This window comes from Spinacia oleracea, chromosome 6, assembly GCF_020520425.1.
Source record: "Spinacia oleracea cultivar Varoflay chromosome 6, BTI_SOV_V1, whole genome shotgun sequence".
Taxonomy (NCBI): Eukaryota; Viridiplantae; Streptophyta; class Magnoliopsida; order Caryophyllales; family Amaranthaceae; genus Spinacia; species Spinacia oleracea.
Genome location: NC_079492.1, coordinates 51,065,889 through 51,077,311, shown reverse-complemented (window position 1 = coordinate 51,077,311; position 11,423 = coordinate 51,065,889). Strand labels below are relative to the sequence as shown.

At 37.6% G+C, this 11,423-nt stretch overlaps 1 protein-coding gene across 1 annotated transcript; it reads left to right on the top strand.

The window, feature by feature from the left end:
• Positions 1 to 262: 262 nt before the first annotated feature.
• On the top strand, positions 263 to 1,192 carry LOC110787099 (uncharacterized). The gene has a single exon (XM_021991673.1). It carries the CDS (start codon positions 263 to 265, stop codon positions 1,190 to 1,192), a length of 930 nt encoding a protein of 309 aa, XP_021847365.1.
• The last annotated feature ends 10,231 nt before the right edge of the window (positions 1,193 to 11,423 follow it).

The following is an 11,423-nucleotide window of genomic DNA, read 5'->3' as shown; positions in this document are numbered from 1 at the left end:
CCATTTGCTTAACAGATTTCCCAAATAAATAAAACTCTCTTTTTCTTACATTGACTCTTCTCTTCCCTTTCAACCACTTCATCAGTTCATCCCTCACCTCTCTGTCCCCTTCCTCTCTATATTACACTCTCCACTCAAATCCCAACTTCCATTGATTCAACAACAATGAAATCCCACAATCTCACTCCCTCATTTTCCTAAACCCAATACTTGAAATATAAATTCTTCACAACCGATCTCACCGCCGTAGACGACGGCGAAAATGGGTTGTTGTCTGAGTACCCACGACAACAAAACACTTCCAAAGCACTCCTCCCTCCAACCCAACACCACCCATCATTTCCCTTGCGTCTCCAAATCTCCGCCGATAGCGGAGGAGGAGGCGGTCAAGGAAGTCCTTTCCGAAACCCCCAACCCAAAACCCAAGCTCAGGCCCGAAAGCCCGAGACGGGTTGTTGTCAGTGAAGATGAAGAGGAACTCATGAAGTCAAAGGTGATGCTTCTGACGCCGAAGAAGGCGTATCCGGAGCGGAAAGTGGCGGCTCCGAAGTATCCAGATCCATGTACGCCGGACGAGATCTCGGAAGCGTCGGAAATGTGCAGTATCAGCGAGAGTATTTCCACCACTACCGTCAAGGAAGAAGTCGATCAACACCTCCATCACCATCATCAGCAGCAGACAGTGTACTCCCCCAAAGAGACCGTTGCTACTCCTACGAGCAGCGGCGAGGTGCGGCAAAGGGTTTACAGATCTCAGGGTTATAATCATAATAATAACAATAATAATAATTCACATAATAGTAATTACAATCAGCAGTATCAACAACAATCCCAGCAGCAACAATATAAGAATCAAGGGAGATCGCCGGCAAGGAGACGGCCCGAACCATCCCCGCCGCGGAAGAGGAATCCAAGCCCGGCTGGTGGGCATAGGAGGGAATTTGTTGGGGATAATTCGACCCGGAGGTCCCAGTCCCCTGGAATGAGGGGCAATGTGGGTCGGAGTCCGTCTGCTAGGAGGACAGGGCCGTCTCCGGGTCGGGTCAGGATGGTACATGGGCCGGAGAATGGGAAGAAGGTGGAGGATGAAGAGGAGGAGGTTGGGTTGAAGAGAGAGAATGAAGAGTGGCAAGGCCCGCAGGAGTCGCTTGAAAACCCACTTGTTTCTTTGGAGTGTTTCATCTTTCTGTAGATTAATTACTGAGTAGAATGGAGTCATGGATGAAGATAGTACGGCCGGTAAACCGGAGACGGACGACCACCGTCCAAGATTTTAGAATATTGGGTAGTGTTTTTATTTTTCTAGTTAATGTTAGAATATTGCAAATTGTGTTTTCTTGATAATTTTAATTGTAAATGTTGATAGTAAATTAAGTAGTGATTAGTGTTAGGAGGCCGGATTTGATCTATTCTCAGTAGTAGGGATTACTCCTTTTTATCTAACTGTTTAATATTGCTATGTTTTTATAAAAACTTAATCCATTATCAGTGTATCACTTTTGATTGACCAAATTGTGTAGAAATCCTCTATCTTATCTTTTTTTTTTTTGACATGAGCTTAAGGAAGCAAACTAAATACAACAAGAAGAAGAAGGAAAATTAATAAAAGACAAAAGAGAAGTAGAAGCCGCTGTTGCCAGGTCATGAGCATGTCGAATACGGTCTCGATCTACCTTATTGATGCAACACCAATTAAAAGTTTTACCGATCCTCCTCATTTCAGCAAAGGTCCAGATGAGTTGAATGTCTGTCTCAAGATCCGATCTAAGCAGTTGGACCAGTCGTTGAGAATCTGACAAAATTGTAACTCTACCGAAACCCGCCTGAGACGCCCAACGTAAACTAAGAAGACAAGCCATAACCTCGGTATGAAAAGCAGAATCCGCAGCACCCGCTTGGGCCCCTCCTAAAATTCTATTACTCGGAAGATGTTGACCCTCAAGGAACCAACCCATACCTGCATTCCTAGTACTCTTGTGCCATGAGCCATCAATCACAATTGTGGTAATAGGTCCTTGATCTTCAAAACCAGATAAAATGACCCTAAAGAAACCTGGCGGGAACACAGAACAAACCTCTGGTGGGTGCAGAAATCTTAGGAAAGGCATATGCTGATGTTGCAAGATATCATGCTGATCCAAGCCAATCTTAATGAAAGCAAGAACAACGGAAGTAGAAGTAGCTTCACTTCTAAAAATGCGATTGTTCCTAGCAAGCCACAAACCCCAAAGAGTACTAATAAAGTAAATACATCTTGGGCTATTCTTACCATCCAGACGTTGGAATAGTCGGATATAAAAAAGAAACCATTCTTTGAAGGACATGGTTTCATTGATTTCTGAATGGATGCCTAAAGCTCCATTCCTCCAAACTCGCTGAGCAATGTCACAAAAACGAAAAAGATGTTGAATATCTTCATCCCCTGCATCACAAAGATCACAAATCATAGAGAGGTGAATTCCTCTTTGCCCGAGATTAACCTTAGTAGCGATGCCGTTATGAAGAAGTCTCCATAGGAACAATTTCCATTTAGGAAGAATGTTCATAGACCATAAAGTTTTGAAAAATTCATTTCCTGAATCAATGCACCGATCATTAGCATCTTCTGCTGCAAGCATGGCGTAGGCGGTTTTAACTGTCAAAACACCAGATTTATGATACTTCCAATAAAGGAAATCCTCAGCCCCATTAAAAGGAAGTTCCATAGCCACTATTCTTCTAGCATCAGAGAATTCAAAACAGGACCTAATCTCCCCATGATTCCACTCTGTACCCGACAGAAGGATGAAATGATGAACCTTCCAATCTTTAGCGTGCCTCAAAGTTACTGTAGAGCTAAAAACAGGCGTATCACCATCCAACCATCTATCTCTACCTGCCACAATTGTTCTCCCATTACCAACTTTCCAGTTGCATCCTCGGAGAATGAGGTTGATAGATCTTCCTATTCCTCGCATACCCCAAGAAAACCTATGCCCTACCAGAGAAGCCTGAACTCCAGTCCTTAGTGGATTTATAAACTTTTTTCCAACAAATTCGGCCAACATGGAATTGGGTTTACTATTTAACCTCCAAACTAATTTCATAAGTAAAGCTTTGTTTAAGCATGACGTACTCCGAATTCCTAAGCCCCCAAGCCCCCTAGGTAAATGCAGAATACCTCTGTTAACCCAATGCATACCCTTACCTGCTTTACCTGCCCAGAAAAATCTTGTAATAATTGAATCCAATTTCGAAGAAATGGGCGCAGGAACCTCCATACAGCTAAAAACATGAGAGGCCATGGCTATAAGAACATAATTAATCAAGATTAATTTTTGGCATTGAGACAGGGGACAAGAATTCCAAGCTGAGATTTTCCCCGCAACCTTGTCCACTAAAAATTGGAAATTAGAATGTTTTTTCCCCGTTAGGTCTATTGGAACCCCAAGATGTGTACCAAAACTTTGGACCAGATCCATTCTCAGAATATCTTTAAATTGTTGTCGTTCAGCTGACGGGGTATTGGGACTAACTTTGAAAAAGGATTTCTGTAAATTAAGCTGTTGCCCCGAAATCCCGCAAAAACGATGGAGAATTTTGGAAACTGCTGAACAACTATCCTTAGTAGCCAAGAAGAACAATAGGGCGTCATCCGCAAAGAAAAGATGAGTCATTTGTGGAGTTCCCCTAGTAAGGCTGATACCTTTAAATTGCTTTAAATCATTCCCTAATTGAAGCATTCGAGACAAGATGTCCATGCAGAAGAGAAACAAAAAGGGTGATAAGGGATCACCTTGACGAATTCCGCACTTAGGCTTGAACTGCTCTGACGTATGACCATTGATTAAGACTTTGTAAGAAACTGTTGAAATACACTGGTAGATCAGGTTGATCCAATGCTGCGGAAAACCATACGCGCTAAGGATACGAAGAAGAAAATCCCAATACACCCTATCATAGGCCTTGCTCATATCAATTTTTAATGAGGCAAGGTAGCTTCCACCTCTGCGGTGACCATTAATTTTTTCGATAACCTCATGACTCAGAATAATGTTGTCCGTCATAAATCTACCAGAAATAAAAGCATGCTGAGAAGGAGAAATGATGCTTGGCAGAACCAATTTCAACCTTGCAACTAAACATTTTGAAGCACACTTATACACCGTATTACAAAGGCTTATCGGTCTTAGATGCCCAGTATCCTCTGGAATATCCCGCTTTGGAATCATAACCAACAAGGAATGATTCCACTCTTTAAGGAGGAAACCTGTGGTCAAGAAACTACGAACCGCATCACACACCGAAAACCCTACCGTGACCCAGTGTTTTTTGAAGAACCCAGCAGTAAACCCATCCGGACCTGGAGATTTCGAATCATTCATAGCAAACATGACATCCTTGATTTCCTTATCAGTAAAGGCATGTTCCAGCATAGAAACATGTGAAGCTGAAAGCCGAGGTAAATCTAACTCCCTAATAACCATTTCAATATCATCATTTTGCAGGAGAACATGATCACTTTTGAAAACATCCTTAAGGGAATCAACAACTAAACCCTGAACTTGCTGTTGACCCTCGACCCATACCCCATTTTTATCTTTAAGAGTTAAAATTTCATTCTTTTTCTGTCTGACCTTGACTCTGGAATAAAGCAGTGAGGTTGGTAAATCCCCTTCAGTCATCCATCGTTCCTTCATTCTTTGCTTCCAAAAAAGTACTTTGATAGAAGCTTCTGAGAACGCTTTGTCAACTTTGCCAATGTACTCTTCCCCTTGATGTAAATTTCCCACATTTGTGCCACTAGTTGAAAGTTTGTCATTCATCTCCCTCCAGTTAACACCCCAAGATTTTTTATTTCTAAGACACCAAGATTTAATTTTTAGACGAAGGCTAACTAATTTCCGAGATAGCAAAAACATGGGTGAACCTAGAATATTGATTCTCCAAACCTCATCAACTAGCTTACAAACTTCCGCAAATTGAAGACACCAATTTTCAATTTGATAGGGTCTCGATTTTTTAAAAGAAACAACATCGCTATTGAAAACGATTGCAGAATGGTCTGAGCAAAGAAGTGGTTGGTTAGAAATTTTACTATCTGGAAAATCGACAAACCAGTCATTCGACATATAACCTCGATCAAGACGTTCCATAATAAGATGGTCAATCTCTCTTTTATTACTCCATGTAAATCTTGGTCCCGAAAAAGGAATTTCAAGGAGATTACTATCTAAGCGAAATTGGTTAAACATATCCCAACCTTCAATTAAATTTCTTCCCCCTAATTTATCCATAAAATGTTCAACCTGATTTATGTCACCTAGAATTAAAGTTTTAGGATAACAAGAAAGAATTTGCAACAATTGATCCCAAACTCTCTTCCTATCATCAATGAGAGGAGCTCCATAAAGGAAAACCACATACCAAATATTTCCATTAACTTCATTGATTTTACAAAGTACAAAATTAGGGGAACTTGCAATACAAGTGATAACAAGGCTACTCCACCCCAGAACTAGCAAACCCCCACTGCTACCTATTGCATCTACCCCATTACAAAAGGTTGGTTTTGTACAACTAAAAAGATTTACAGCATTTGAGACAGACATCTTAGTCTCACACAAAAACAAAAGCATTGGCGAGTGAACCCGTAAAAGCCAAAAAACATACGGTAATTTAGGAGAATCGATGCCATTTAACCCCCTACTATTCCAGCTTATAGCTTTCATATAGGTGAAGAAGGCATAGCCTTCGCTTGATTAACCGATGAGGAATGATCAGAAGAGGAGATGCAATGCTGAACAAAAGCTTCTGATCTGCTACCACTGTAGTTGCCTCCCACTGCTTCAGTATAAATTTTCTTACAAAAACCAGAAGGAATTTGTTCTTTCCTCTTTTTCTTTTGCCAGACCTGTTGCCACGAGAACAACCAAACAACAAGTTCTCTTGAACCTTCACTCCCAAATCTCTAGCCATATCTACATCAGACACACACTTTGATTGTAACACACACTTATCACTACGCTTTATCCACCGGTTGAAGCCCCCTTTAAGTTCTAGTCTTTTAAGCTTGAGCTTCCTACGCTTGAGATACCAATCGGTCTCACAGTAGAGACGTTGAGATGGTAACTCCTTGACAGAACTTCCCCTCTCACTTTCACATCCTTGTGGCCTCGAGCGTTTCTTTGGCCAACTAGCTTCAAACTTTGAAGTCAAACTATCAGTTGGAGAATACACTACATTCTTAGGATCAGTTGGTGTCGAAGGGTCCTTGGAGCTACTGAGTGTATCAATCTGCACTTTCTTATCAAACAAACTAGTGCTAAAAATTACAGAGGAGGGTTTAGGTATCATTAAAGGAGGTGGAATCATTACATGAACACTTCGAAGCTCTAAACTTTCAGAAAACATACGAGGCTGATTAGAAGTAACTGGTAGAGGTGGAGAGTGAATGAAACCTCTTTGTGGGCTAGAAGTAGCAGAAAAAACACCTTCATAGAGTACTTGAGGTCTGCCTTCAACGAACCCTTGACTATTAACAGTTAACCTCTGCGAAGTACGCTGAAATGCAGGAGAATTCAGAACAGCAGGCACAGCCACATTCATCACAACAGTAGCAGCTACAGGTGTAGAAACGAACTCACTCACAGCATCCATTACAGGAGTAATAACAGCATTAGGAACAACAATTACAACTGGAGACAATTGATAGTTCTCTACAACTTGCTCAGACCTGAGCACGGACGATGGAACCTGCTCAACAACAGGTTGTCTCGAAGGACCACCTGTTTCATACCTTGCGTTATTCCTTCCAAAACGAAAGGTAAAGCCGTGTTGAATGGTTGCTGCAGGCTCATCAAACTCTGGAGCAGACATTCTAAAGGTACCTCTTCTATTTTCATTTAAGAAATTAGTTGGTGGAATTGGTTCCAAATAGTTCCTAATTTGATCAGGAAAATAAGTGTCCTCCTGCCTTCGAACTGAACCACTGAAAACGCTTCCTGTATTGTGAATCATTCGTGGGTTAAAGAACCCATTTTGCCTAGGGGGAGAATTTTCACATTGATTACCAGTACCATTAGTATCCTCATCATTCTCGAAAAACTGATCTGAAGCAGGGTGGTAGGAGTTATCTGACCCATCAGAAGACCCATTTGGAGACTGATTATTACCATTACTACCTCCCCCATTCCCTCCATTTCCTCCATTACCTCCATTTCCTCCATCATTCCCATTACCCCCTAAATCTTCATCCCCATCATCCCCATTAAACTGGTTAGGGTCAAAGTCATCAATCCAATGATAGTCTAGCAAATTAAGCCTAGTATTTCGATTAGAAAAACGATCTGAAAGCCCTTGAATCATGTTCGAATAAAGAGGCTGGTGTAAAGAGCCATGCATAATAGTAGCACCAGTAGCCTCTAATCTGTCAAAGAAATCTCCAACTTTTCTACTAGCAGCATAATCAGTTAACAAACAATTGCTAGTATAATGCCCCACCCCTCCACATTTTTTACAGAATTTAAAAATCCCTTCATAACAAAAATTCACCCACATAGCTTGATCAGAAGAGAGAGGTAAAAAATAACCTGGGATAAGAGGATTAGAGAGGTCTACTGTCAACAAAGCTCTAATCTCCGTTCCTGGTGGAATATCCTCATTGCCACCATCAATCTGCTCTATCACTCCAACATGACGGAGTGCTTGAACTCCCCATTGAATATCAAGAAAACGAAGGGGAAGACCATGCACCCTAACCCATAGCTTGGCCTTATCAAAATTCAGCAATTCTGGAACCACTTCATCATGACCTCGCCGAAAGGATATCAAAGAACCATCCATGACAGCCGTTTGAATTTCTAACAAAGCTTCTCTATCCACCATATTCGAACATATAAACACAAAAAACAACCCTATTTTCTTTACACAAATTGGTCCCCTCTTAACCCATTGAGTATCCGCTACGTGTTGCACCACCGACAAAGGAGGAGAGCTTGGACTATGAAATTTCCCTACAACTGACATACTCCAATTAATTGGAGGGCCTAAAAGATGCGGAGCCGGAGGGTCAACCAACACTCCCTTCCTATGATGCATCCAATTATACTGCTAACCTCTAGGAGGCATTTTTTTAAAGAATAATTTAGGTTTTGCAGGAATAAAGAAAGGTGGTGAAGAAATTAAGAAGAAGAAAGAGAAGAAGACAGGGATTAAAAACAGAGAAGTTGGATTGACGAGTATTAAAAAATAAGAACAAGAAGTCCCTCAATATTAAAGAGTAATTAGAGAGAGTTAGTGGACATGCAAGGCCGCATGAACAAACCAGGTGTCAACAAAAAAATTAACCTACATGCCAAAGGTATTAACAACAATCTACCTCTGATTGGGGAAGGATTTGAAGTGGATTAGGAAGAAATTTGTAGAAGAAGAACCCTAACCCTAGACTCACAACAAGGTGAGAGATGCGTGTTTTTTGAGAGAAAAAATCACGTGTGTGCTTGATGATTAGTCAATTTAGGCTCCTCTATCTTATCTGTGTATAACAATTAATGAGTTTTCTTTTAGGATCTTTCTTATAACAATGCCGATATTACTAACTCGGGATAAGTCGATACTGGATACAGGTTATCTAATAGCTTGCGAAAAGTTTAGTTAAAGCTCGATCATTAAACATAAAGCAAGTCCAAATAAATATTTAAAGCTTGTTTACTAAAGGAGTTTGACTCGACTCGTTGGTGTTCAAGAATACCTCCTTAATAGCTCATACATATGGAATATTTAATTAGAATACTACAAAAAGAAAAAAAAAACTCCCTAAAACAATGTTTATGATTTGGCAAATTTGCTAAAAAGGACCTTTTAAAACTCAAATTTTGCGAGAAATGACCTTATATAATTTTTTGTGTGAAAACACCCTTTAAGGTAATTTTTTTTGCAAGAAAGGACCTAAGGGAAGTTTCCGGCATAGACTGAGCTTTTACGGTCATTGACTTGCACGTGAGCAGCACATGTGGCTTACGTTGGCTAAAGACATTGATTTTATGAATTTTCAAACTTGATTTTATTTCGATATTTTTTTTCAACTTTAGGTTTTAAAGCTTAGAATTTTGGAGGAAAGTTGAGTGTGATTAGCAAAATAAAGTCACACGTGCTTCTCACGTGCAAGTCAATGGCCGAAAAAGCTCAGCCAATACCGGAAATTTACTTTTGGTTGTCTTTCGCAAAAAAAGATTACATTAAGATGTGATTTCACAAAAAAAAAATTATATAAGTTCCTTTCTCGCAAAAAATAAATAAATTAAGGTGTGATTTCACAAAAAAAATTATATAAGGTCCTTTCTCGCAAAATTTGGGTTATAAAAGGTCCTTTTTAACAAATTTGCCTTATAATTTAATCAATAGAATATATGAAGTACTATATATACGGAGAACTCGTATCATTTAGAATAATTACAAACTTTTAGAAAAGACGGTCTAACGGTTAGACCACTTTTATGCATGCATTTTAACAAATTAGTTAACCGCTGAAACCAATTAGTTAAGTTTGAAATTCAATTAGTTAAGCAACGAAACTAGTTAGTTATGCAACCGAACCTATTAGTTAAGCACTGAACCAATTAGTTAAACAATGAAAATGATTAGTTAAGCAATGAGATCAATTAGTTAAGATTTTATGAGTTTTAGTTATTAATAAGTTTGTTCGAAAATAAAAACTATTCGACTCATAAATTTAACTATTTGTCCTTATACCTTAACTATTTTGTTATTCAATTAGTTATGATTTGATTACTTATAGTTATGTTTTACACTAGTTTAGTTAGTACCAAAAAAGTGGTCTAACCGCTAGACGGTCTTATACAAAAGCTTTTGTAGAATAATTGCAAAGCCCATACAATTCCACTTGCATGGGCCCGGTCCACCATAAGATTACCATGGACCAGGGTAATTAAGTAATTTAACAGTGAGTAAATTATAGAAACTGTAGGTTCTGTAAAGTAACTATATCTCCAGAATAATAACTATGAACATAATAATGATAAGAATAACTATTCTATCCAAAGAGTAACTATATCATATAGAAAAATAATTTTAACTGTAAAACAATTACTACTATATATTCATTCTTGCGGACAAAAAGAGTAAATTATAGAAACTATAGGTTCTGCAAAGTAACTATATTTTCAGAATAGTAACTATGAAATAAATAATAATAATATAGTAATTTCGATGAGAACAATTATTCTATCCAAATATTAACTATATTATATAGAAAAATAACTTTAGCTGTAAAACAATTACTATATTATAAAAATAAACAATATGATATAGATGGTTTAGAGGCCATATAGTAATTTTTTCTATTATATATCACATTATTACTGAAATATAAAAGAGTAACTATATCAAAAGTAACAGTAATTATAACTCTTGAACAATAATAAAGAAAACATTAACTACTTGGTTAGTTGTTTTAGCTACGACATTCTAATTCTTTGCATCTATTAAATAAACCATGTTAAACTCAAATGTTTTTTGAACTAAAAAAATACTAATCGACACGTCCACGTGGACCACGTCTCTTTTTTCCACCAACACATCATGTCCTTCCTCTACCACGTTCTTGGTTTCCATTGTTGTCATGGTTTTCTTCTTCTCCTCCTGCTTTTGTTTTCCTTGCAGAATTTATTCTTTGCACGATTTCATTTCTGGGTGCATCATCTTTGTATTTCTGAATCAATAATATTTAAACTAAGTTAATAATTTAACATTTAAATATAAAAAAATAACATAGTAACTACGTAAAACGTGTAGTTTCTATTATGCATCATATAGTAATTCTTACAATTAACGATGGTAAAATACTTGCAAAATTGCATATATAGTTATTGTTATTGTTATAGTCATATAGTTACTGTCAAAATAATATAGTCACTTTTATTAATAATAACATGAAGTACAAAGAGAGATCATAAAAAGAACATAATGATAAAATAATAACTATTAAAAATATATAGTTACTATTATACATGATATAGTAACTCTTAATATTAATGATAGTCATATACGAGCTAGGTGGTAGATATAGTTATTGTTATGATCATATAGTTGTTGTGATCATAACATAGTAACTCTTATTACTAATAACATAGAAGACAACAAATAACATAAAAAGAACATTATAATATACATAAAAAAACTATACCAAACATATAGTTACTATAATACAAGATATAATACCTATAAATATTATTGATGGTCATTTAGTCACAGAGTTGCAGACATAGTTGATGTGATAATAATATAGTAACTCTATCCATAATACAGTAACTATATCATTAAAAATATAGAATAACATAAAAACATGCACATAACATAATAAACTAACATAGTACCTATTTCAAAAATATAGTAACTATATAAAACGTACAATAACTATTAAA

What these genes read in the sequence shown, in the direction of transcription:
- LOC110787099 (XM_021991673.1), top strand. Translation starts at nt 263, where the DNA reads ATGGGTTGTTGTCTGAGTACCCACGACAACAAAACACTTCCAAAGCAC.